This window comes from Lygodium microphyllum, chromosome 3 (assembly GCF_053477565.2).
Source record: "Lygodium microphyllum isolate KBCC chromosome 3, Lygodium_microphyllum_v1.1.10, whole genome shotgun sequence".
Taxonomy (NCBI): domain Eukaryota; kingdom Viridiplantae; phylum Streptophyta; class Polypodiopsida; order Schizaeales; family Lygodiaceae; genus Lygodium; species Lygodium microphyllum.
Genome location: NC_141137.1, coordinates 65,875,576 through 65,903,417, shown reverse-complemented (window position 1 = coordinate 65,903,417; position 27,842 = coordinate 65,875,576). Strand labels below are relative to the sequence as shown.

General features: G+C 44.4%; 1 protein-coding gene across 1 annotated transcript; it reads left to right on the top strand.

The window, feature by feature from the left end:
• Positions 1 to 189: 189 nt before the first annotated feature.
• LOC148038441 (hydroxyproline-rich glycoprotein family protein) lies at positions 190 to 27,475 on the top strand. Its single transcript, XM_087672068.1, has 7 exons — positions 190 to 517; positions 682 to 851; positions 26,028 to 26,104; positions 26,202 to 26,267; positions 26,355 to 26,429; positions 26,542 to 26,610; positions 26,695 to 27,475. The coding sequence occupies exons 1-7, from the start codon at positions 366 to 368 to the stop codon at positions 27,133 to 27,135; spliced, it is 1,050 nt and encodes a 349-aa protein (XP_087528194.1). The 5' UTR covers positions 190 to 365; the 3' UTR covers positions 27,136 to 27,475.
• Positions 27,476 to 27,842: the final 367 nt, after the last annotated feature.

Here is a 27,842-nt window from a genome sequence, read left to right as displayed (position 1 = left end):
TTTCTAAAATCTTGACATTTTCCCTTCACCCATAACCATGCGTTGGCTACCATATTGAATTCCTGCATATAATCTCCCCCCGTCCCCCCTTGTTCACCCTATGGTGCGACCTGCGTCCTCAGCATGGGCAGAGCAAGTATTTGAGCCGTTCACCCTTGCACAACCCTAGGGCGACACGGCTCTAAGTGTTCATTTGCCACACTACATACAATCTTTCCAAAAGCTCTAAGAACGATAAGGGTCCTTGTTTTTCCAGAGCGTTGAAAAATACGAGATAAATTTTTGCTGTCACCGCTCTCTCTCTCTCTCTCTCTTTCTGTGTGTCCCTACGTTTTTTCTCTCTCTTCTCTGTGCTGCTTGCTACCATGGATCGTGAGTGGGGTAGCAAGCCCGGCAGCGGCGGGGCTGCCTCGGCGCAGAATGAAGCCATCGATCGTCGCGAGCGTCTTCGTCGCCTGGCCCTCGAGACCATCGACCTCGCCAAAGACCCCTACTTTATGCGGAATCATCTTGGCAGGTAACCCTGAATATCTTTATCAGCAGTATTCTTGATTCGAAGTGCATGTCTGTTTGGAGACGCTCATATAGAGAGAGAGAGAGAGAGAGAGAGAGAGAGAGAGAGAGAGAGAGAGTCTTTATATGAAAGAGCCTTTCTTCAAGCTTTTTGTGAATTCTACACAGTTATGAATGCAAGCTGTGCTTGACTCTTCACAACAACGAAGGCAATTATTTGGCGCACACGCAAGGCAAGCGGCACCAAACGAACTTGGCTAAGCGTGCAGCTCGTGAGGCAAAAGAAGCTCCTGCTCAACCTCAGCCAAACAAAAGAAAGGTTGCACCACGAAAAACTGGTAAGCTTCTTAATACGCTTGCTTATGAACTGCCATTCTGTATTTGAGAAGTGTCTTGCCAAATTCACTAGTAGAATAACCTTATAGAGATTTCATTTCTAACAAGCTAGGAAATTGTTCTCAAGAATTATATTGGTCTTAAAACTACTTAGTGTTAGACTAGGCAGACGACAGCAATGAAAAGGAAGCATATAGGTGTTTGCGTTCATGTTGGTGCACTCAATTTGTTGCAAACGTGTTAATTGTGTGCTTCAACTGTCCGGCTTCTAAAAGGCAGACATGAAACGATGTAAGCAATTCAAAAGAAGTTAAAAGGGCACTTTTTTCTACTTGGATACCTTGTATATAGCTGAATAAGGATTATGACAGATGATAGAATTCAGGGCAACTTGTGGTTAAGTTGGAAGTAGCCAATTATACATTTGCCTATATGTTTAAACTCCTATATTAGTATGTTTATATGAACTTTGCACATTACAACAATAAAGATAGCCTTAATTACAAGGCAATCCTAGTTTACAAGAAAGCTTTCACCTTGTAAGAATGTACTTTGTTTTTGTGGAAATTATGTTGATAAATATGTCTAAGAGATTATCACTGGAATGAGAAATTCGAAATGACTTTTTAATAATTTCATTAAGCTTCACCTAAGGTTCTTAATCAAACTAAACTATAATTTGGTACCCCTAGCTCTAGGCATGGTAACCATTGCATTGGAAATGGAGGATTTGACACTCGGTATGCAGTGGACAAGTGCATGGAACATGTGGGACAAGGGTAGGGCAAAAGGGTCAAGACTAAATATGAAATTTTCATTGAATTGAGAGTTTGAACCTTATAATTAAGTTACATTGAAAGTTTTGCCTAGTAAGTAGTTATTAAATGCCAAGCATTCCCCATTGTGTTTTAAGTAGTAGCTCCTCAATTAATACAGCTCGTGGGATTCTAGAGTTGGTGATGCATTTAGAAAGGCATGTATTACCATCTCTCTCCAAAATAAAAAAACCTTGGTAGCCTCTGCCATGTTGGTGGTTGCACATTTAGTTTTGTTGCAACATGCTGAATTTCAGCCATGGAGAATGCAAAGGAAGCATGAATGAGTCAAGTCAACAGCCAATCTTCTTCAATCTTGGAGAGTCTATTGGACAACTCAAATGTCCATTCTCAGAATGTATAGCTGCTGTTTTTTGAGTCAAGTCTTGTCAAAACAGGTGTATACAGCACCTTGGTCTGAGATCCTCTTTTCTTCTTTACCATCTCAAGCTTCATGCATTTTTTGGACACTTTTGTCATGGCAAAATGTGTTTCTCACAATTTTATCATGAAAAACTCACGATTTGCTAGAGGAATAATGCGGGCATGCATGGGAACTGTGTCGGACAAGTTTACATCAAGAATGATCGATGAATTTGAGCTTAATGCTGGCTATGATTTCTATGGTTTGGCAAGTTGAAGTCTATAGTTGGACTTCTAGATAGTTTAAAGTTGGTGGAGTCTACCAATGGATGTGATAAAGTCTTGTGGATTAGCTGCGACAGAGAAACTACTAGAAACCCAGCCTCATGTACGTTAGAGCTTTCTATTGTAATTTTAAAGAAAGAATACAAGAGGCACCAAGCTTTGGGGCTAGTATGTATCACATGTGGTGCAAGAGTTTCTAACTCCAGTTGAGTGTGTTTTAAATTGAACTTACTGTTTTTCTGAAATAAGTATTTGCTTAACTAATGTTTATTGACCTTTGGCTTTCCTAAATTCTATTTTATGTTTGCATTGTTGGGATATCCCCATCTTCTTTGTGGAGATGAGTATTGTGTTACATTTTGGATTGTTTGCCACTTGTTGTACATTTCTTTCACCACATAAGAATTGCAGCAAGCCCAAAAGCATAAGTTACTCCTTGATACGACCATAAGCTCACCTCCTTAAGAAAGAGGTGATATTACGGAATCCTTTGCTGAAATCAAGTTTCAATAACTTGTGCTTGCACTCAAGATATTAGCGGGTGGTAATAAGAGTTAGGAAGAAGAATCCAATCTTGTAAGTTACTCATCACATGCTTTTGAGTTACCAAATGCAAGGAATGCTATGGGACAACATGCAATTAGTGGGAATAATGAACATGTAAGCCTCATCTCACCCTCATGGCACGTTTGTCTCCAATTGCTAGTACATATCCTTCCCAACGTTTCCTCTAATAAAAAATTGGAGACAAGTGATGCCATTTGGTAATGCAAAATCAAAGCCATCCTCAATACCTACGATTTATGAGATTTTGTTATAGCGCCTCAACCTTGGCCTAGTGTGGATGCCTAATTGTTCTGCAAATTCAAATTTGATTTTGGACAGGCTCAATTTCCATTTCCACTCTTTTCTTTTTGTTGAATTGCGGTGACCTATCCTTGTTCACATCAGATGCTTCTGCACTTTTATCGAAATTTGAATTTGATTATCTTCTCTAAACAAGGGCAAGATATTTGCTTATTGGATGACCCTTGAGACAAGGCACAATGGAGGATTTGACAGAGTGCCACAAATTGACTATATATAGCCAAGAAAGAAATAGTGTCCAGTACCAGGTCGGCTCCAGGAAATGCAGCCGACTGCATAAAATAATGCCAAAAACTGTTCGACTGACCAAATTGTTGTTTGATTGATCAAACAGCTGATGTGGTACTCTGCGTTGTTTGTACTGTACTGCTTGTTGACGTGGCACTTTGCGTTGTCTAAGAAATGACTCGCTAACACCCCCTCTCAGAGCTTGGAGGACAGGTCAAAAGACTGAGGGATTTGGCATGTCGCCGAAGAAAAGCCTAGGGAAGCGCCTTCATGAACAAATCTGCAAGATTATCCTCCGTCTTGCAGTACTCCACATCAATGGTCCCATTAAGAAGCTTCTCCCAAATGAAGTGATACTGGATCTCAATGTACTTTGTCCGGGCATGGAATACAGGATTCTATACCAAGGCAATGCAACTCTCATTGTCGCACTGCAGTTGGGTAGAACAAGTCTGGGGACAGCTAAGCTTCTCCAAGAATCTCCAAAGCCACACAACCTTACATGGTGTAAGACGCGGCCTGATACTCTGCCTCAGTAGAAGAAAGGGCTACCATGGGCTGCTTCTTGCTACTCCAAGAGATAACACCTGTACCCAAGGTAATATAGTAGCATGTAGTAGACCGTCGGTGGTCCACATCGCCAGCCCAATCCGAGTTGCTCCAACTTGCAAGAACAAGATCTGAAGCATGTGTACCTGCTGGATAAGAAATCCCTTAGTCAGAGGTTCCCCTCAAATACCAAAGAATCCTTAGGGCAACCTGCCAATGCACCTGTTTGGGTTCACTCATGAACCCCGCCAAAAGACCCACAGCAAAACAAAGATCAGCATGAGTGTTGAGTAGCCAAATCAAGGATCCAATCAATTGACAATAGTGAGAAGCATTCGCCAAGGGAGAATCTGAGTGTGAAGTGGCCTTCCAGTTCAAATCCATAGGAGTAGAAATGGTCTAACAAGTCTCCATCTCAAAAGTCACGAAGAGCTCTTGAATGTATCTCTGTTGAGAGATGAAAATCCCCCTCTGAGATTGATAAATCTCGTGACCCAAGAAGAAATGAAGAAGCCTTAAATATGTCATCTTGAACGTCTGATGTAAAGCTGTCTTGGTCGCTTGGACCTTGTGTGCATGATCCCCTGTCAGAATCAAATCATCAACATACAACACAAACAGACCAGCCTCGGAAGTGTGCACATAAAGCTGCAGATCAGCCTTGGAGCGTCGATAACCCAACTTCGACTGAAGAAACGAGTTAATCTTCTCGTTCCATGCATGTGGAGCTTGCTTGAGGCCATACAAGGCCTTCTTCAACATGTAAACTTTCCTATCCGAGGATCCAAGCCCGGAGGCTGCTCTACATAGATCTCCTCTTGCAAGTCACCATTGAGAAAGGCCGACTTTACATCCAATTGATAGACAAGCCATCTCCTATGACCAGCCAAGGCAAGAACAACTCGAATAGTCGCCATATGAGCAGTGGGAGCAAAAGTATCATGGAAGTCAATGCCTGGGCACCGAGCAAAACCTTTAGCAACAAGGCGAGCCTTGTGCTTATCCAAAGAACCATCGCTAGGGCACTTAGTCTTGAAGACCTACTTGACGCCAATCGACTTCTTGTGAGAGGGACGAGGCACAAGGTATCAAGTGCCATTCCTTTCAATAGCCTCCAACTCGGCTTCCATAGCCTTCTGCCAATGATCAGATTTCAAAGCCTCCTTCACGGAGGTGGGCTCTCGATCCTACATAACACAAGTTATCAAACAATAGTTAGAGCAAACAAGCTCCGTAAAATGTGCTTGATTCCTCCGTGACCTCCGCGGTCCATCCTGCGGTTTCCACTCCTTAGGAACCCCCTCGATTCCTGGATCTCGGAGAGTGTCATGGGTCTAACAAGGTGGAGGCCAAACCTCTCCTCGTTGCTCTCCATCTGCTGAAGACTCGAGAACATCCACCGACGGAAACACCACTGGGGTGGCCGGTGGAAGGGAAGACTTCGAATCAGAAGAAATCTCCATCAAGAGGCTCTAGCTCCAAAGGAATTGTCTCGGGAGCTCAACTATCCCCGGGATCTCCAAGGACGAGATGCTTCTCACCCCCCTTTGTAGTCGGAACTTCTGAACCGCACATCTCTGCTCGTGTAGACGTCTCGCTTGATAGGATCAAAGAGATTTAACCTTGGGATTGGGAGCTGTAGCCAACAAAAACCTATTGTCGAGAAGCCACCTCAAACTTGTCACATTGTGTCTTCTTCGGGATGTGCATATAATCGTCATACCCAAAGATCCTGAAGTAAGAGACATCTCGCTTAGTCCCAAAGTAAGCCTCAAAAGGTGTTATCTTGTCAACGGCCGAAGTGGGAGATCGATTGAGGATGTGAACTGCGGTAGCCACTCCCTTGCCCCATAGAAACTGAGGTGTTTGTCAGTGCTCCATCATGGTGCGCGCCATCTCGATCACACTTCTGTTCTTCCGCTTCAAAATGCCTTTCTCTTGGGGAGTATTGGTGTTAGCAAACTCTTGGTGAATGCCCCTATCTGCACAAAAATGAGCAAACTCATTAGACATAAATTCACCGCCCTTGTCTGAACACAAGGTCTTCAGTTGTTGCCGGTGAAACCAGCCTTCCTTCTCAGATAGGGTGGTTTAACCTGATTAAGCACTTAATTACAGCAATTAGCAAATGAACATAAACTGAAATGCTCACTTTACCTTCATAAGCTTGGACAGTAGACACCTTGTTGTTTCCAAAACTGGCGCCCCTTTCGGTATTTCTTTAATTTCAATTGCTGATGTATAAATTACAAGCCGAGATTTCACAATCTCCTTGGCTGATGCAAAAGCCCCTTGCTGTTCCAATAATCAGCAAAGCATTCGGGCAAATTGCCCCTTGATTTTCACCCAGGACTTGCTCTAATGGAATCCCAACTCGTCAAATGCTGCCCCAAATTCACAATAGATGGGTTGGCATTTGCAATCCTCACAATTCCACGAATTTCCGGTGCTGATTTCAGTGTACAATGCCTTTGATTGATGGCATAGGTCCCAAGGTGGCTGCTAAACCCTAATTATTGCTGTAATTTAGGGTTTACAGCAGTAAACTCTCTGTTGTTTACCAAATTTGGCTGTACTCTGCTACCCATGGCTGAGAATTGCTGAGAATACTTGAGCATAGACTGGAGGAGATGAGAGAATGCTATAGAAAGAGGGAAATTCGTTGCTTTGCTGACAAATCTGATGGCACCAACAGCTTCAAAAGGGGGGTAAAATACTAGCTCGGCTAGCGAGCCCTCCTCTCCTGCCGCCGCTGCCTCTCTTGAGGCGGAAGAGAAAATTTGCTACCCCCTGTCCTGTCGCGGCACGCGATAAGTTGTCGTTGCCTCTCAGAGCCAAATCTGATCACCTCCTCTCCCTCCACCAAGCTCCGAATGGCTGCCATTTAGCTTCCATCACCCTCCAACAGTCTTCTCCCTAGTTGCATGGGAAAGTTTTGCTAAGTGGCAGCCTTCTAGGCATTTTCAGTCATTAAATTAAATTTTCAGAATTAATTAATTCTGAAAATTAATTTCAGCCCTTTGGACCCTGCCCAAAATTAAACATGCCCATTTGGAATGAAATTAGCTAGGCCATTTGCAACTTGCAGTGGTTCCCAACCTCTGTTGACCCTTAGACTAGTATTAATTAATTAATTAATGCTAGTCCCTAGTGTCACCACTGACACTTAATGGCCAAACAATTGTCCTAGGGTCCAACCTAGCACCGACTGACCACCAAAACCCAATTGGCATAACTTAACACAACTTTTGCCTTTAACACTACATCCTCAGGGTCCTTGGCCTGTTCCCATGAAATAACTGCCATGTGCATCACATGTGCTAAACAACCTTGCACATTTGATTAGTAACTTTATCAAATGTTACTAGCAAGATTAAAGCATCTCAAAATTTGACGTCCTTGTGACAGGATCTCCTGGCAATGGAACCATGAAACTAGCCTTCCTTCTCGGATAGGGTGGTTTAACCTGATTAAGCACTTAATTACAACGATTAGCAAATGAACATAAACTGAAATGCTCACTTAACCTTCATAAGCTTGGACAGTGGACACCTTGTTGGCTCCAAAACTGGTGCCCCTTTCGGTATTTCTTTAATTTCAATTGCTGATGGATAAATTATAAGCTGAGATTTCACAATCTCCTTGGCTGATTCAAAAGCCCCTTGCTATTCCAATAATCAGCAAAGCATTCAGGCGAATTGCCCCTTGATTTTCACCCAGGACTTGCTCTAATGGAACCCCAACTTGTCAAATGCTGCCCCAAATTCACAATAGATGGGCTGGCATCTGAAATCCTCACAATTCCACGAATTTCTGGTGCTGATTTCAGTGTACAATGCCTTTGATTGATGGCATAGGTCCCAAGGTGGCTACTAAACCCTAATTATTGCTGTAATTTAGGGTTTACAGCAGTAAACTCTCTGCTGGCTGTCCTTTGCTACCCATGGCTGAGAATTGCTGAGAATACTTGAGCATAGACTGGAGGAGATGAGAGAATGCTGTAGAAAGAGAGAAATTCATTGCTCTGCTGACAAATATGATGGCACCAATAGCTTCAAAAGGGGGGTAAAACACCAGCTTGGCTAGCGAGTCCTCCTCTCCTGCCGCTGCCTCTCTTGAGGCGAAAGGGAAAACTTGTTGGCCCCTGTCCTGTCGCGGCACGCAATTAGTCGTCGTCGCCTCTCAGAGCCAAATCTGATCACCTCCTCTCCCTCCACCAAGCTCCGAATGGCTGCCATTCAGCTTCCACCACCCTCCAACAGCCTTCTCCCTAGTTGCATGGGAAAGTTTTGCCAGGTGGTAGCCTTCTTAATGCATTTTCAGCCATTAAATTGATTTTTCAGAATAAATTAATTCTAAAAAATTAATTTCAGCCCTTTTGACCCTGCCCAAAATTAAACATGCCCATCTGGAATGAAATTGGCTAGGCCATTTGCAACTTGCAGTGGTTCCCAACCTCTGTTGACCCTTAGACTAGCATTAATTAATTAATTAATGCTAGTCCCTAGTGTCACCACTGACACTTAATGGCCAAACAATTGTCCTAGGGTCCAACCTAGCACCAACTGACCACCAAAACCCAGTTGGCATAACTTAACACAACTTTTGCCTTTAACATCCACTGCATCCTCAGGGTCCTTGGCCCGTTCCCATGAAATAACTGCCATGTGCATCACATGTGCTGAACAACCTTGCACATTTGCTTAGTAACTTTATCAAATGTTACTAGCAAGATTAAAGCATCTCAAAATTTCACCTCCTTGTGATAGCCAGCCTCTGTAGCGCACTGTGTTGGTCACGAGAAGGCTGTGGTCGCAGTCGATCCTCTTGTGGTTTGAAAGGGCTTAGTGCGCATTGGATGCATCTTATTTCCTTGAGCATAAAAATCTAAAAGTTGGTGTAGAATAAACTCTGGGGCCCAAAAGAGAGAGGTGGCACAACGAGGGCCTAGGGGTAGGCGCATATACTTCGGTGGGGTAAGGAGTAAAGATCCATGGTGGCAAGCATCGGTGGGGGTTCCAGTGATGCCAAAAGAGGAGCACCAAGTGGTCTGTCCATTTGCCTGTGGAGAAGTTATAGCATTGGAGTGTCAACCTGTAAGAGGGTGGGTGGGTGGGAGAGAAAGAAAAGGGTAACTCTATCTCTTGGTGATGCAGCGGAAAGAGGAGCACCAAGTGGTCTATCCATTTGCCTGTGGAGAAGTTATAGCATTGGAGTGGAGAAGTGTATACGGCAAACACTGAGATAGAGGAGGAGACTCAAAAACACAAGAACACGATGATGATGCACTGAATCACGCTATGAGAAGGAAAGCTGATATAGCAAAGTCGAAGCTTAGAAGACACTCCTATCGTAGTTTGATTAGATGCCTTCATTTGGGTTATGACATGGCACTCCAAAAGTTGGTATGGTGATTAGGCAGTAGTATCTGTGGGAAATGTGCACAATGAAGAGAGTGAAACACAATCCTCTGAGCAGTGGGCTATTGAAGTAATTACCCAAAGGTGAAGGACAACTGTTGAGGGAGCGAACCGTAGTCCTCTGATGCCGTCAGAGATGTGGAAGATGATCACTAGTTGTCAAGGGAGCGAACCGCAATCCTCTGATACTGGGGAGTGACTTGGGCAACAAAATGCAAATGCTAGAGTGTCGAAGTTGTTAAATGCAGGGAGAGCAGTCTAGATGTTGACGCTAGGTGGATAATGATGATACCAGATCATGATGGATGGATTGGGCTGCAAAAACGCAGGTCTCAACAGCTTTTGTGAGAGATGAGTGATGCCAAGTGATGGAGGAGGAGCCAAACTGCAAAAACGCAGGTCTCAACTCCCTCTATGATAGACGAGTGATGCCAGGTGATGGAGGAGAATCCAGGTTGCAAAAACGTAGGTCCTAGCAGCCCTTGTGATAGACAAATGATGAATTCATTGACGCTTAGCGATGTAGACTGTGGCCAAAGGCTAGGATGTTGACACTAAGCTAGAGATGATGACGCCAGGCAAGAAGATCTCCACATTGAGAAATGCAAGCGAAGATGGAGCTTGATGAAGAAGGGTATTGATGCCAAGTAGGTGATGGTGACCGTAGGTGGAAGATGCTCCAAACGCAAGGCTTGATGTTGGAATAGGGCACTTGAAGCAGAAGAGGAAGGGTGAAGGTAGCCACGAGCCACGAACCGCAATGTGCTCCTGAAGGGGTTTGAGGGCAGTGGTGTTAGCAGAGTATTTGTCAGCTCATGTGTGAGTCTGAGCTTGATGTGGGCTGGGCATTTTTATTAGGTATTTTAGGTATTTTTCTGGTGTGGCATTTTATGCCAGTGGGACATTTTATGCACCAGTTGGCCAGCATTAATGCTGTCCGACCAGCATTATTGCTCCCCACTTTTTCAGCCTATTTATACTCAGTGCTCCTTCTCAGTTAGTATCATCATCTTCACCATCTGCAGACTCTGTGGAGAGAGGAGCCAGTGCCAGTGTCAGTGCCCACGCAGCCAGTGACTCACTGTTGTATGCGACTGTCTCGTGTTCAGATATATGGATTCCATTTCCTGTGCATACATTTGAGTTCTCATCTGTATCGTGTCCTTTTCTTTTTGTCTTGTGTTTCAGCAGTTATTTCAGCACATGTTTATGCTTCCACCGCTGCTCCACTTCTGACATGGTATCAGATTTCAGGATCTGTACTCCTGCTGTGTTTTCTTGCTGATTTCAGGACCGTTTTGTACCCCTGCTGATCAGACGATTGCTGTTGTAGCCAGGCGACCTGTTTTGGGGCTGTTTTCAGCCTGCGTTTTTTGCAGTTTTGCCATCGCCTGCTGCCTCCGCACCCTCTGCTGCCTACGCACCCTCTGCTGCCTGCGTTTTTTCATCTGCAGCTGTTGGCGACAGTTTTCTACTTGTTTTTCTCCAGTTTACAGCCTGCGTTTTGCTGATTCAGCATCTCTCGTGGCTGGGTGACTGTTACTTCAGGCCGTTTTCTCTGTTTTTGGCAGTTTTTGACTGATTTTTTGACTTTCTGCAGCAGATGTTGTCTTCTATTGATCAGATTTTGGATTCTATTGCATGTGAACTCTCATTTTCTGTAGTCTATGCTTGTGTTTTGGCTGTGTTTCCTCTCTAAATTCCATCTCTTCTCTACTTCTCTTCTTATCCTCTCCATATGGCTCCTACGTGCACTTCCACTGATGATAAGTTACATGGACCTGATTCTCTCACATGGAGTGCTGTCATGAAAGCTTGGTTTGTGCAGAAGCGGCTATGGTACATCGTCTGTGGAGCTATTGCTCGACCTCTCCGTCCTTTTCCTCTTTCTGAAGATTTTGATGAGGACAACCATGCGACATCCTTGAGATTACAGGGGCGGCTTCCGGCACATTATGGAGGTGAGGCTTATGTAGCTTCAGAGAGGGGTAGCAGGCAGAAGAAGTCGAAGGCCCAGTGTTACCACTGTGGCAAGAAGGGACATTTGCGGAAGGACTGCAAGAAGTTAGCGGCTTCCAGGAAGAAGGAGCAGAAGACGAAGCGGGATGCTGACTCTACCGATGAGTCCTCTCCTTCATCAGACTCCGACTCTGATCCTCCGGCCAAGGTGAAGTCCAAGGCGCGGAAGGGATCCTCTTCTTCGGATCGTGGGAAGGGCTTGGTGGCCCCTTCCTCGGCTGCTTTCTAGTGGTGATGATGAGGTCATCCCTCACGACTCTCTTGTGCCAGAGAGGGAGTGTGAGCGGGTGTTCAGATGGGGCAGCCGCGCCTCATCTATACTTTTATACAGGTGCACAAGTTCCAGAGAGGGACGTCCCTGACGCATCGACTTCAGTCTGGCGGAATCAAATCCTGGAGTTGGGATTGACATCCAGGTTCATGATGAGCTGGTTATCTGACAGAGAGTGGGAGGCTTTCGTCTGGAGCTCACATGAGGGGACACTTTGGTGGTTTGGCCAAAGGCGGGGAATCCATGGTCACCTATGTTCAGTGGCATTTTTGACAGGATGGTCTTGTATGCTACTGCGAGACATTGGTGATGGACACAGAGACATGCTATGATCTTCTCTATTTTCAGGTGTTTGGTACGATCGACATCGACATGAGGTTCTCTCCGAGGCACCTTGGTGGTGGCTTGATCACCCACTGCTTGGGTATCCATGGTTCTACTTGGTGGTTCTATGTTGTATAGTTTCTGATCCCTTTTCATTGTACTATTGTATTGTATCAGATCACCCATGATCTGAGAGAGGGTGTTAGCAGAGTATTTGTCAGCTCATGTGTGAGTCTGAGCTTGATGTGGGCTGGGCATTTTTATTAGGTATTTTAGGTATTTTTCTGGTGTGGCATTTTATGCCAGTGGGACATTTTATGCACCAGTTGGCCAGCATTAATGCTGTCCGACCAGCATTATTGCTCCCCACTTTTTCAGCCTATTTATACTCAGTGCTCCTTCTCAGTTAGTATCATCATCTTCACCATCTGCAGACTCTGTGGAGAGAGGAGCCAGTGCCAGTGTCAATGCCCACGCAGCCAGTGACTCACTGTTGTATGCGACTGTCTCGTGTTCAGATATATGGATTCCATTTCCTGTGCATACATTTGAGTTCTCATCTGTATCGTGTCCTTTTCTTTTTGTCTCGTGTTTCAGCAATTTATTTCAGCACATGTTTATGCTTCCACCGCTGCTCCACTTCTGACAAGTGGAAGGGGTTGGTGAGAGAAGGAAAGTGGTGGTGGTGACCAAAGAAGGGTGGTAAAGAATGATTGAAGAGAGTGTTGGGGTGAATGAAGTGACCAAAATGTGGACATTGGCCCTTTTTGTGTTTGTTAGTGTGAAACCGTAAATTAAGTGTGTAAACTGAAGAAGTGGTTTGTCAATAGTCTTGGATGTATTGTTGCTTGTCACTTCTTATTGCTTCGTACCCCTTCATGAGCAAATGGAAAAACATGTTTGTGGATTGCCCAAAGGAATCACGGATTTTTGCATGAAATTCACTGTCTCTAGCATGTCTTAGCTCATAGAGGCTGGTGCTACAGTAGATGCTTTGCTGCGTGGAAAGGATTCAGGCTTCCTAGAGAGTGGAGAAAAGCCAAATAAAAAGTTGTTTTAAGGTTGAGAAACGGGATAGGCCTGAAAATTAGTTTGGAAAGAGCCCAAAACAACAAAGAAAAGGCTCGAAAACATTAGCACAATGTAGGGAATGGATGGCTACAAATAAATGCTTTATTTGTGAATAGGAGGGTCACATTGCAAGGGATAGTTTCAAAAGGCAGCAAGTTGGAAAATTGGAAAATCAAGGAGATTCTAAGGGAAAGAAGCCCAAGACATTAGTGGAATTGATGCTTGATGTTGTTAGTGATCAGCCCAATGATGATGCTATTGAGTTGCGCAAAGTATGGGGCAAAATCAAGGATCAGCATGGATTGATACTCTTTGATAGTGGTGTATGAGTTAACTTCCATCTCTGTACACATGGTAGCCTGTCTAGGCATTAGAGAGGATGAGATGAGATCCAGGGGGAAAGTTGGAATGACATATAAAGGCTATACAGAGCTTGTCACACCACTCATTGGAAAGCTTTGGTTACATATACAGGGATATGTGGACAATGAAGAGTTGTTCATTGCTTCACTTGGGGGTTGTGATGTATTGCTTGGTATACAGTGGTGTCATGGTATGCATGCAATGATTGATTCACGTGTAAAAGAGATCACTATTCAGCATAAGAGAGAGACACTCACACTTGATGTAAAGTTGAAAGGGGAATCTGTCCTCATTGTATGTGCAGTTGCTATTTCTAAAGTAATGAAAAATCATCTTTCAGTGTACTTGATTTTTACTAAGAATAAAGTTATAGCAAGTATGTTGGGAATATGTCTAAATTAGAGAAGGATCGCATGTCATTTTTAAAAATGTATGCTGATTGCTTCTTTTAGTCACTTCTAGGGCAACTACTGCTTGAATAGCCTAAAGGTCATGACATATATCTTATCCCTAGAAGTAGCCCACCTAATAAGCCACTTTACAAAGTTCGTACAGCCCAGTATGAGGATGTTATGAGTCAAGTGAATGAGTTGTCTGGTTTAGCTCAGCTCATCTCTTTTTTGTTCTCCAATGCTTTCCAGTATGAGGATGTTATGAGTCAAGTGAATGAGTTGTCTGGTTTAGCTCAGCTCATCTCTTTTTTGTTCTCCAATGCTTTTGGTACAAAAAAGGATGGTTTGTGGCATATGTGCATTGATTATTGTGCTCTAAATAAGATCTCAATAAAGAATCAGTTTTCAATCCCTTGGATTGATGTTTTGGATAGATTGCAGGGGGCAACCATATTCAGCCATATAGATTTGAAAAGTGAGTATCATCAAATACGCATTAGGTTGGAGGATGTGTCTAATATAGCTTTGAAGTTATCTTTTGGGCTTTATGAGTTTCTTGTCATGCTGTTTGGACTTACGAATGCTCTTGTCACTTTCAATTGGATGATGGATCGCATCTTCATGCCACATAGAGGATTTGTGGATACTTTCTCTGATGACATAATTGTCTATTCAAAGAATGAGATAGAGCATAGAAAACACTTCGACACTATGTTCAATGAACTGGTAAGCATAGATTGGTTATCAATGACAAGAAAAGTGAATTCTTTTTGCATGAAATCCACTTTTTGGGGCATATTTGTATTTCTGATGGTATTCACATGGACCCTACAAAGGTCAAGGCAATACGATTATGGTCACCTTTAAAAAATGTGCTTGAGATTTGTAGCTTCTTGGGTTTGTGTTCTTACTACAGGAAGTATGTGCGCGGTTTTGCTGAATTCCATCTCCGTTGCATGCTTTGTAGAAGAAAAATGTGCCATTCAGATTCATATCAGTGAAAATTTCAGCATTTAAAAAATTTGAAGGATAAGATGACTTCAAATCTTGTGCTTGTGTTGCGTGATCGAAAGAATCCATTTGTAGTTCAGTGTGATGCATATGGTAATAACATTGGAGTTGTTCTTATGCAGGATTGTGTTTTGGCTTATGAGAGCTGAATTCTCCACGGTGTAGGGAAGAATTTGGACGTCTATGAGAAAGAGCTCTTCAATGTAATTTATGCATTGTTTATGTAGAAATATTATTTGTTGGGGGCTGATTTTACAATGCAGACACATCATCAGACTTTGAGATACTTTCTGATGCAAACAAAGTTGTCGGAGAAACATATAAGATGGGTGAATTTAAGCCACAAATTTTAGCTGTTAGCATGGTTTATCTGTGAGAGTGGGCAACGGAAGAAGAACTCGAACACAGAGGAGAGGAGAGAGAAAGCAGGGAATGAAGGAAGAAAGTCTGCACTGACTGAGATGAATGCTGAATACTCTGAAATGGATAGAGCAGTCCCTGCACGCAGCCCGGAGTGTCAGTGAGGGCACTAGAACAGACTGGAAGCAATGGTAGCACCAATGCCGGAGCGGGAGACGACGGAGACAGTGCTGTACCTGCAGAATACAATGCTGGAATGACTGGGGGGGCTGCTATATATAGCCCCCAAGCCAGTAAACTGGCCAACCTGCCAAATCTGGCCGACCTGGCCAGATTTGGCCGACCAGCCAGATCTGGCCGACTTTGGCCAGATCTGGCCGACCTGCACAAAAACAGCCCAGTATGGGCTGTGTGTCTCCCGCAAGCTGTGGACTGATGAAAACAACCACTAAAGGACTGACAGAGCTCCTCTGTCTCCTGTTAGACTCTGACAGGAGCTCACAACCAGGAGATGACAGACTGAGAATGATAAAGAGCAGGCTAACACCCCCTCTCAGATCCTGGGAGGGTCTGAAGATCCAAGAACCGCATGTGATGAAGCAAAGAAGCCTGAGGCAAAGGCTTCGTAAAGAGATCAGCTGCATTGGCCGCCGTAGGACAATAGACCACCACCAGCTCCGAATCCACGATCCGCTCTCGAACATAGTGATACTGAACCTCAATGTGCTTCGTGCAAGCATGAAACACCGGGTTCTTGGCCAGAGCAAGAGCACTCTGGTTATCCACGCGCAGCTCCGTAGGTCCGGTCTGGGAAAAGCCAATCTTCGCTAGTAAGCGACGGAGCCAAACTGCCTCCATAGCAGTCGAACATAGGGCCCGATACTTAGCCTCTGTAGAAGAAAGGGCCACAGTAGGCTGCTTCTTGCTGCTCCAAGAGACATCACCGGATCCAAGGGTGAAAGCATAACCTGTAGTGGATCGTCTCGAATCCACATCACCTACCCAATCAGAATCACTCCATCCAGAAAGGGTAATCCCATCTCCATACATGATCCCGAAGGATCGAGTCCCCTGTAAATAGCAAAGAACTTGCAAGGCTGCCTGCCAGTGATCGTGGGTAGGAGTCTTCATAAAAGAAGACAATAAAGCCACCACAAAAGAGATATCCGGCCTAGTGTGAAGCAGCCAGATAAGAGAGCCGACAAGGCACCTGTAACGAGTGGCATCTGTAAGGGGAACTCTATCTGGCAAAAGCTTGGACTCTGGGTCCATGGGGCATGAGATAGGCCGACACGCAGCCATATCAAACTCCGAAAGAAGCTCGGAGATGTACCTGTGTTGCGAGATAAAAATGCCCTGTGCCATCTGATAGATCTCCAGGCCTAGAAAGAAGTGAAGGATCCCTAGATCCGTCATGTCAAACTCCTGCTGAAGAATGGACCGAGTATGCTCCACCTGCTGAGTGTCGCTCCCTGTAATGATAAGATCATCCACATACAAGATAAGGAACACAGAAAGAGAATCCACAACCCGTAAGTAGAGATTGGGATCATAAGCGGAGCGCGCAAAGCCACTCTGTAGAAAGAAGCGGTCAATCCTCTGGTACCAAGCACGAGGAGCTTGCTTCAGGCCATAAAGAGCATTCCGCAGCCTGTAGACATGATCCTCCTTCCCCTGCACAAGAAAACCAGGAGGCTGTGAAACATAAATCTCCTCCTCAAGAACGCCATTCAGAAAAGCAGACTTGTCGTCTATCTGATAAACAGGCCAACGGTGGTGAGCAGCAAGAGCCAAAAGAACTCGAATGGTGGACATCCTGGCTGTAGGAGCAAAAGTCTCGAAGTAGTCCAAGCCTGCGCGCTGTGTAAAACCCTTGGCAACAAGCCTAGCCTTATGCTTGTCCAAGGAGCCATCTGCAAGATACTTGGTCTTAAAGACCCATTTCACACCTATCACCTTCCGTTTCGCGGGACGCGGGACAAGTTCCCAAGTATGGTTTCGCTGGATGGAATCGAGCTCGGCTTGCATAGCCTGTCTCCAAATATCCTGTGCAAGAGCCTTCTCCACAGTGGAAGGCTCGGAATCCTGAAGAATCTGTGACATAAGAGCATAGTTCACACATAGTGAACTATCCCGCTGGGCCTGTAAATGTGCTGAGCGACGTGGACCTATAGAAGAAGCAGGAAAGTGAGTAACACCTGAATCCTGCATGAGCCGGCGATACCATAAAGGAATCCTGAGAGACTCCTGCTGTTGTGAGGGAGACCGGGGGGTCTCCGGAACCTGCAAAGCACCCAAATCGGAGAGGGACTCCCCCTCACCGAGTGAAGGTAGATCCTCCGCATGAGAAGAAGGGTGTGTATCCCATGAAGATCCCGAAGTGGCGGTGGAAGAGCTCGTAGAAGACGGAGTCACATCCACCAAAGGGGAAAGGGAAGCTGAAGGAGGAGGAATAGGGGGGGTGCTAAGGGGTATCCTGGAAGGAAGAGAAGGTGGGGGGGGGGGGGGGGGGGGGGGGGGGGGTCCGTCGATGACGAAGAAACATCTGTAATGGAACCATCAATCGGATCCTCAGAGGCCGAAGCCTCATCAAAGATCACATCCCTGCTCACCTCAACCTTCCGCGTCGTCTTCGCATTGTCCTTCTATCTTCCTAGCTTCCTTTCCGTCGCTTGTCTACATTTACAAATTGCACGGGTGAGAGCCCGGCGCTCTTTTACAAGATTTCAGGGTGCACCTTTTTATTTTAAAATGCGCATTTTTTCCCTTTTGCATTTGCCTTGGACTTTTAAGGTTGCCCTTGCGCTTTTGGTCTTCTTTCCTCTTCTTTCTTCAGTTGGGCTACCTTTTTTCCACCTTTGCCCTGCGTCTTTCCCACTTTCTTTTCCCTCGGTGGTCGTGCTATAACCCACGAAGATAAGCTTTCTCGACTTAGAGTCGAACTTTGTCTTCCTCTTCTTCTTGTCCACATGGATAAAAGCATCGTACCCAAAGATGCGAAAATGGGACACGGAAGGCTTCTTCCCAAAGAAAGCCTCATAAGGAGTCATGTCTTGTAAAGCCGAAGTCGGAGAGCGGTTGCGAATATGCACCGCTGTAGCCACCGCCTCACCCCAAAGGAAATGAGGAAGACTCCTATGCTCCAGCATAGATCGGGCCATCTCCACCATAGTCCGATTCGCACGCTCCACCACACCATTCTCTGATGGTGTGTTCGGATGGGAATACTCCACCCGAATACCATGATCCTTGCAAAACTGAGAGAAAAGGTGAGGAGTGAGCTCGCCACCGTGATCAGCTCGAACGCCACGAACCTTGGAAGTTGTTTGGGTCTCCACAAACACCTGCCACTCACAGAAATGGAAGTACGCCTCGCTCTTGTATTCCAAGAAATAAAGCCACACATAACGACTAAAGTCGTCCACAATCAGCATCAAATACTTGGCCTTCCCAAGGGAGGCCGTTCCCATAGGTCCGCAAAGGTCGGTGTGAACCAACTCAAGAGGAGAAGTAGCCCTCCTAGAAGCAACCTGAGGGTGAGGCTGCCTGTGCTGCTTGTCCCTCAAGCAGCTAGGGCACAAAGTGTGAAGAGGAGGGAAATCAGGAAGTCCCTCCACCATCTTCCTCCTAGAAGCCCGCCAGAGAGAATCGAGGTTCAAATGACCATACCGAGCATGCCAAAGCAGCCCAAGCTCATGGGAAGTCCTCGCAGCCAAGGCTGTGAGCGTATAAAGCCCATCCTCCTGTGTACCTGTCCAAAGAGCATCACCTGTAGAAGCATCCTCCACTGTGACTGCATCCTGTGTAAAAATGACTCGGGTACCTAGCTGAGTAAGGCCATGCACAGATAATAGGTTAAAACCCAAATCAGGAACATAGAGAACTTTGGCGGAGGAAGACCGCCTGTTAGAAAACATAGGTAAAGTCCCCACGCCTCGAACAGGGACTGTAGAGTTGTCACCAATGGTGACTGTACCCCCTCTGGAACGAAGATCCTGAAGCGAATCCTGACGGAAGGTCATATGTGAAGATGCTCCACTGTCGACGAGCCAAGGCTTCTCCTGTGTGGTAGAAGCTAGGGCTGTATCCTCCTCAACAAAGACACGCACAAAGGCAGATTCTGTTGTGGCTGGGGCCGCCTTCGAGTCCTTCTCCTTAGGCTTCAAATGGGGATACTTTTGCCAACACTTCTCCCCGGGATGAGTGCCCTTTCCACAATGGGAACATTTGGGCTTCTCCTTCGCATCCTTCTTGTCCTCCTCCTTCTTGTCCTTGGCCTTCTCCTTCTTTTGTTTCTTCTTCTTGCCGCCACCTGTGCCGGCCGTAAATGCCTTGGTGGAGCCACTGGCTCCCACCTCTTTGAGTCGCTCATCATGCTCCAAGACAAGCGAGGAAAGCTCCTCCCATAGGAGTGTCTCACGGGTCCTCGAGGTGATGAGGCTGGTATAGAAGACATCATAACGGGGTGATGGCAGCTGAGTCAACAGAATCATCGCCATATCCTCAGACGATATCATACGACCAAGAGAGGCTAACTCGCCTCGCATATCCTCCATCTTCGTGATGTGCTCCTTCATGGAAGGAGAATCATCAAGACTGAGCATCCGCAACTTCTTCTCCAAGGAAATCTTGTGGGCAAACGTCTTGTGCTGATACAAAGACGCAAGCTTCTTCCACACTTCCGCCGCGGTCTGTAACCTGTGAACATGTACAAGAACGGAATCATGTAGACTCATAAAAAGAAAGGAACGGGCTCGAGAGTTGAGCCTATCCCATAAGGCTGCACGGTCCATAGAGGTGCCATCGGACGAATCCGCGGGGGGACGGTCGATGGGTGAAGAAACAAGCTCCCAAAGGTCAAATGTATCTAGGATGCAGGCCACCTTGCATGACCAAAGGGAGTAGTTGGAACCATCCAACTTATCTTCCTTCGGAAAGGAAGGGAGAATCGGCACTTGAATAGAGGGAATCAAGGAAGGCATCCGCACATCTGAAGCAGTCTTTACGGAAGATACCTTCGCGGTAGATGGAACCCTTTGAGATGCATGGACTGAAGAAGGACAAGTGCGAGGAGATTCTTCCCGATGTTGAACCTCATGATAATCCCGCCTCCGCTCAGAGGAATGATGAGAAAGAAGTTCATCCTCTGAGTCATCAAAGCCTAAAAACTGGTAAGACATCTTCCAATCTGCAAAATACCAAAGAAAGTTGTGCCGATGTCGAAATATGACCAGTAGTGTGGTCACCAACCACCAAGACGCAGGCTGAGAATGCCTACAAACACCTGGATATGCAAAACGCAAAGATAACCGATGACTATCACCAGAAAAGAGACCACCAGCACCAGGAAACAGGCAGAAAAGAAGTCGCCAGCAGGAAATGTGCCGCCTGGAGTGGAAGCGACCAGCAGAACAACAAAACGCAGGCTGTAGATGAGTCGCCCAGCAGAAGGAGGGACAGCCTGGTGGAAAACGCAGGGTTGTTGGGTCGCTGGATGACATGGCAGCCTCTGTAGACAGCGTGTACAGAAAACGCAGGTTGAAAAGCCTCTAGAAGAAGTCGCCTGGGCAGTTGTTGATCAGATGACAGCAGCAGTAAGGTATATCTCTCCTGAAGGTATGTCCTCTGTGCTCTCAATCAAGCGATGATACCATGTGAGAGTGCGCAACGGAAGAACACGAACACAGAGGAGAGGAGAGAGAAAGCAGGGAATGAAGGAAGAAAGTCTGCACTGATTGAGATGAATGCCGAATACACTGAAATGGACAGAGCAGTCCCTGCACGCAGCCCGGAGCGTCAGTGAGGGCACCAGAACAGACTGGAAGCAATGGCAGCACCAATGCCGGAGCGGGAGACGACGGAGACAGTGCTGTACCTGCAGAATACAATGCTGGAATGACTGGGGGGGCTGTTATATATAGCCCCCAGGCCAGTAAACTGGCCGACCTGCCAAATCTGGCCGACCTGGCCAGATTTGGCCGACCAGCCAGATCTGGCCGACTTTGGCCAGATCTGTCTGACCTGCACAAAAACAGCCCAGTATGGGCTGTGTGTCTCCCGCATGAAAACAACCACTAAAGGACTGACAGAGCTCCTCTGTCTCCTGTCAGACTCTGACAGGAGCTCACAACCAGGAGATGACAGACTGAGAATGATAAAGAGCAGGCTAACATTATCACGTTGAGTTGGATATCATGAAAATGCAATATGCTATTGATAATGTCTATGATTAGCTTTGCAATGGCCAGAGGCATGAGTACCTTGTGCTTAGAGATGAATTTCTGATGATGCATGGGCTACTATGTCACAAAGCTGTTGAGGCCCAGAGTCATCACTAAAAGTTTTGTTCCTTTGTATGCAAGACATGGAGGTATTGATGTCACTATCAAGGCAGTGGAGTGGAGTATTTCTTTTATCGGCGAGCTTTGAGGCATGATATAGAGCAATTTGTTAGGATATGCATCGTATGTTGGAAGGTAGAGCATGATAGGCAAATGATGTTGGGCTTGTTGTAGCCCTTGTCTATTCTGGATAGGCCTTGGCAAAGCATTGTGATGGACTTTATTTTTGAGCTTTCTAGGATACCTACAGGGAATGATGGAATATAGACTATCATTTGCAGGTTTAGCAAACAAGTCCATGTCATTCTAGAGAGGAAAAAAACAAAGACTGATCATATGGTGCACTTGTTTTTACAACACATCTTTAAGTATCATGATATACTTGAGTTGATTGTCAATGATTGAGACCCTTGGATGATCAGTTTATTTTGGAAGGGGTTGTTTGAGAATATGGGTATCATGTTGAAAGCAATTGGTTGAGTTTGCTTACAACAACACAATGCATAGTTCCATTGGCAAAGCTCCATTTGAGGTGGTTGAGGGTGGCAAGAAGATATCATCTATCTTGCAAACTAAGGATAAAATTTTTGAGATTGATTGTTATGTGGAAAACTTGGATGCAGCCTACGCAAAGATAAAGTATGCACTTTAAAGATCACAAGAAAAGCAAAAGAATATAGTTGATCGCCATAGACATACTTTCTAGTTTGTAGAGGGTGATTATGTATTGCTGCATTTTGAAAGAGCAAGGCTGAAAAAGATGAAAGGAAGAGAGAGATTGTATCTGAAGTTAAGTATGAGATACTATGGACCCTTCCAAGTTTTAGAGAAGATTAGCGATGTGGCATATTGGTTGAAATTATCTCCACATTGGTGGATATGCAATGCCTTTCATGTTAGTTTGTTGAGGCCTTTTCATGGTGATGTGCCAGAGGATGTGTTTGTTGAAATTCAATATAATGAAATCTTAGTACCTAAGCAAATCTTGGCATATAAGGACGAAAAGGTTAAACGTAAAGTTTCCAGAAGATATTTGGTGAACTTTTAAAATTATTCACTAATGGATGCAAAATGGATGGAAGAGGATGACTTTGTAGACCATTCTTAGTCGTTGCAACTTTACCTAGATGCTTTTCAGTTAGAGGCGACTTCAGTTCAGGCTCAGTCAGCTTCAGCAGAGGAGGGGTTCGGAGCATTGCCTGATGCTCAAGGAAGAGGTAGTACTTCCACTCCACTAGTTTTGGACAACTCTCGTATATAGTGGATCTCAGATGTATTCAACATGCATCTTGCTGACAGTACGTTTGCCATGAGGTTACTATTTCGGTGTGCCAGCCACTATGAGATGTATGCAGATGAGTATGGTTATTATTGCTGCTTTGAGACTATACTTTTGCATCAATTTGGTATCAATTCATGATTAGTTGGGCATGAACTTTTGTCTCAATTTTGAAATCAAATTCTGATAATTTTTAGCTCAATTTTTAATTAGCTTGAGAACCATTCATGGTCACTTTTGGGATTAGTTTTGCATGAGTTATCAATCAGTTTTTACAATCAATTTGTGATCAGTTTGGGATCACATTGTAGCAGTTTGTGATCAGTTTTCAATGGTTTACAGCTAGTTTCATGGACAGCAGCATGTTAGTCAATGCCATTGATAGCTTTAGCCATGCTTTATGTTGAGAATATGCTTTACTATGGTTGTGAAGTTAGAATAGTTAAGAAACATGAGTTACGGATACATCCAATAGGTTTCTAGCAATAGTTTTGGATTGTTTTTTAGATTTATGTCATATATATAGTGGCTGGAAATTTTCAGCAAGGTTTGGAGCAAAGACATTTGAAAAATACCAATTCATGCGGGGAATGGGTAGCATCCACCTTATCAGTAGGGGAAGGGTCTTCTTGAGCAGTTAATTTTGTTGGAGTTGAGGTAGAAGTTGAAACTTATGAAATTCCAGTACAATATGCTTTTCCTTTGGCACAATGCAGTATAATCGCAAGGTTGTGATAAGTTATGCCAATCGGGTTTTGGTGGCTAGTTAGTGTTCGTTTTGACCCTAGGTGTCAGTGGTGACATTAGCGACTAGCATTAATTAATTGATTAATGCTAGTCTAAGGGTCAACAGAGGTTGGGGACTACTCTAGGTTGCAAATGGCCTAGCCAATTTAATTATGGATGGGCACATTTAATTTTGGGCATGGTTAGAAGGGCTCAATTTAATTTTTAGAATGATTTAATTTTGAGAATTAATTTAATAGTTGGATAATGTTGAAAAATGGATTTCGAAGGCTGCCACTTGGCAAAAGTGCCTATGCAAACTAAGAAAACGTTTTTTGGGTTGGATCTCAGCCATTTAGTTAATTTGAGAGAGAGAGAGAGAGAGAGAGAGAGAGAGAGAGAGAGAGAAGGTTGCTAGTTCAATTTGCTGCAAAGAACACAGCCATTGGAGGTTGGGACAGCAGACAAGAGCCATGCTGGGGCTGGTGACAACAGGAAGACCTTCATTAGCAGCAAGCGATAGTATTCAGCAGTAGATGATAGCATTCTAGAAGCCCCAAGTAGCAGGGAACAACATTAAATGTTGATTGGTGCAGGCTGCAATCGGATTTAGGGGTTTTTCTGCATGGAAACTTTGAAATTTCTCTCTCTAACATTCTCTCACCTATTCTAGCCCATTCTTAGGAGATCTCAGCATTTTTCAACTATTTGGATCAGATCTCAGCCATATTTGGTGGACAACAAAGGGATTTCTGTTGTAAATCCTAAATTTTTGCAAAACTTAGGGTTTAGCAGCCACCTCAGGATTTGTACCAACAAGAGAAGGCATCGTACATTGAAATCAGTAACTACAATTAGTTGTATTGTTAGGAATTTCAAATGCCCAGCTATCCATTGTAAATTTGGGTTAGCATTTGGCTAGTTGGGGTCCAATTAGAGTAAGTCCTAGGTGAAAATCAAGGGCCAAATTGCCCAATTTGTTTGTTGATTGTTTGACTAGCAAGGAGATTGTGGAATCACGGCTTGTAATCAATCCATTAGCAGTTAAAGTTAAAGATATGCCGAAAGGGGTGTCAATAGGGTGTCCAATGTCCAAGATTATCATGGTAAATTATGAATTTCAATTTATATTTGTTTGCTGATTGCTGTAATTAAGTGCTTGATTAGGGAACTACCACCCTCTCCAAGGAAGGAAGGTTGGTTTCACGTGTATTGTAGGATATTCAAAGGAAAGTGTTTTGATTTTTAATGAAATGTTTATGATATACTTGTTGCTCGAACAAGAGATGGTTTCTTAATTAAGAATAGGTTGGTTGCCTTGTTTATTGTGTCTACTTGGGTAGATTCTTGGATGTGCCCTAGGTTTCCCCTAAGACTAGTGGCGGAACTCTCCAGCAAGGGGCTAGTTTTTTCTGCAACGGGTGCTAGGACCAGCCTCGGATGCGAGAGGTTTTTTTGTAGGGAGGACGTTAGGCTAGGAGGTAACAAGGGTGTCAAGGGGGCTTTGGCTGTAAATTCCTTGGGTATTGAGGATCAGCCTAACACTTGCGAGCCCAAGATGGTCTTCTCGGATGGCCTTGATGCTAGATAAGGGTGGATTGGTCAATTGTGCACAAGCACGGGTATCTAGGTACCTTGGATAGGGGTTTTAGTGTAAGGGACAGATTGTTGTCATAGCATTGCACCTTGGAGAAGGTGCAGATAAATATGTTGCTTGCAATTGTTTGTAAAAGACTACTTGAAATTGTATTTGTGTCGATGCCTAATTTACGCGAAGGAATATCGTTTTAATAGGCTAATTAAGGGAGTTGGTTGCCATGTGTCAAACTAAATTGTGTTAGGAATAATTAGTAAACTAAAGAAAATCCTAGAGGGAAGGGGATGGCTAGATTCTTAATGAGTCTTGCCAATAGTAGGGTGGTCTTGGTTTGTTGAGAGGCTTTCATCACAATTCAAGCGTTAGATAGGTAATCTATGAAGAGCCGAATGTTGACCATTCTAGCGCGTTGTCAAATAGAACCCAACCAGTGCTATTTTAGGGGGCTAGAATGGAGGCTTTACCTTACGGGTAGAGAGGTTGATGTGCATCGCTTCCCCCTTGTTTCTCTCTCTCTTTTAACCAAGTGCGGCAATGGTTCGCTTCGGTTTTGAGGGATGATAGCAAAGTTGTTGCCTTAGAGCTGATGCTACATGGCTAATAGGAGACTTTTAGCATTGAAAGTTAGGTTCTTGTTTCAGGTGGATCGCTGTGGGGTTAAGGCAGGGCTTCCCTTGCGGGGTAGACTCTTAAGTAGTTCGAGACTACAAATCTCCAGCTATTTTGACGAGTTTTGGGCAGTGGTAGTCTTGGTTACTGCCTTGATGGGCTACTAAAAATACGTGCTATTGATGTTCAATTTAGGTGGGTTACACAGAAGTCATTGTTCTCACACACATTCCAGACTCCAGTACAGTCGTATGTTCAAGTACTGAAGCTCATTTCTACCTTTTGCAGTGAAAATTGGAAGACCTGGTTACAGGGTAACAAAACAATATGATCCGGAGACTAAACAACGCTCACTGTTGTTTCAGGTATGTTTAATAGCTCTATTCTTTTTTGAAGCCATTCTTGCTTTTGGTAATTGTATTTTGAAAGTTTTGTGACTTCTGTTTTTCTGTTTAATACTAGATTGAATACCCTGAGATTGAAGACTTGACTAAACCGCGGTACCGCTTCATGTCTGCTTATGAGCAGGTATTTTACTGGCCTTGATAGCTAGTTTTTGATGGATTGGAACATTTTGGTTGAGCTGCATTGCTAATAGAACCTTGATCTATGCAGAGAGTAGAGCGTCAGGAGAAGAACTACCAATATTTACTTTTTGCAGCTGAACCCTACGAAATTATAGGCTTCAAGGTAGGCCTTTTTTGCCAACTTCAAACATATCTAGATGCTTTTAGTAGGAGCGACATTACTAATGCAAGGAGTTTAATATTTCCTCTTAAAGAATCTAATTGTTTTGTTGCAGATACCAAGTACAGAGATTGACAAGTTGACATTTTTCACTCATTGGGATCCAGATTCAAAAATGTTCACGGTACTTTTAAAAGAATGTAAAAATTTGAAGTTTCTGCTTTCTGTTCTCATGTACAATGATCTCAATTTTTGTATTTTCCTGCAGTTGCAACTCCATTTCAGACCAAGGCCACAAGAAATTAAAGTTCCTGGCACCACTGCTAATGGACCTCCACCACCACCACCACCACCCTCAGGTCCACCCCCCCAACCTCTACAAGGAACTATGCCACCGCCACCACCACCTCGAGCTCCACCAGCAGCAAATGGTCCTCCTCCTCCTCCTCCTCCGGCTGTCAATGTCCCTGTACAGCCTACTAGTAACTTTCCAGCCCCTCCAGGTGGGAATACAAATCCTATGCCAGTGCCTCAGATGGCTGCACCAATCAGGAATTTTGCACCACCTCCACCACCATTGCAGGCTTCTCGCCCTCCACCTCCACCACCTCAAGGCTTTCCAATGCCATCCCAGCAACAGGTGTCCCGTCCACCACCGCCACCACCACCAAACTTGGTTCAACAAACAATGCAGAGACCGGCACCTTGAATATTTGCTTGTTTTGTGTGGTGCAGTTGTTGTATGCAGTGAAATACAAGCTGATTGTATCATTTATTATCTGAAGGCTATTATCTCATATCATTTTATGAGTCGTGCCATGAAGGATGAGATAGCCTTTCAACTTCACACTGTTAAATCAAATGCAAGCCACCAACCTGATGGTACTCTGTGTGTATTCAAGTAAATGCTGACACCTATTTGTTGCCCGTGTATTCCACAAACTGCTTGAAGTATGTTCTTCATTAACTGGCCACTCCAAGACATCTGCAAAAGTTGTGTTTCAAATGTTCTAAATAGAACTAGCTCTTACTTTCAAAAGAAAGAAATCACCATAACTTTCAAAAAAACAAAAACCCCCATAACTTAAAAAAGGCCATTTCAGTCGTTTGTGAGAGGCAGAAAAGTAGCACTGAAGCACATGCTAAACAGTTCAAAACTCAGGACGCATTGGAGTCTTTGTTACCATGTACCATTCAATACAAAATGCTTAGAAAGAATTGCTGAATGCTGAAGACACTCTTTGGGACAACCTCCCGACATTCCTTGCATTGGTTAGATTCCTTTTTTCTTTTTTGCTATATCCTAAAGTGTGTGCTCTGTAGTCACTCATCACTTCACTTGAATTCTCTTTAATGTAGTCTTCTTGAAATCCCTTTTGTTATCTATTGTCATAGTTGGATTCAGCATTATCTACC

Bases quoted from the DNA above. Each gene is read 5' to 3' on its own strand.
- LOC148038441 (XM_087672068.1), top strand. From the start codon at position 366: ATGGATCGTGAGTGGGGTAGCAAGCCCGGCAGCGGCGGGGCTGCCTCG. The intron at 518-681 runs GTAACCCTGAAT...AATTCTACACAG, and splicing joins ATGCGGAATCATCTTGGCAG to TTATGAATGCAAGCTGTGCT. The intron at 26,611-26,694 runs GTACTTTTAAAA...ATTTTCCTGCAG, and splicing joins CAGATTCAAAAATGTTCACG to TTGCAACTCCATTTCAGACC.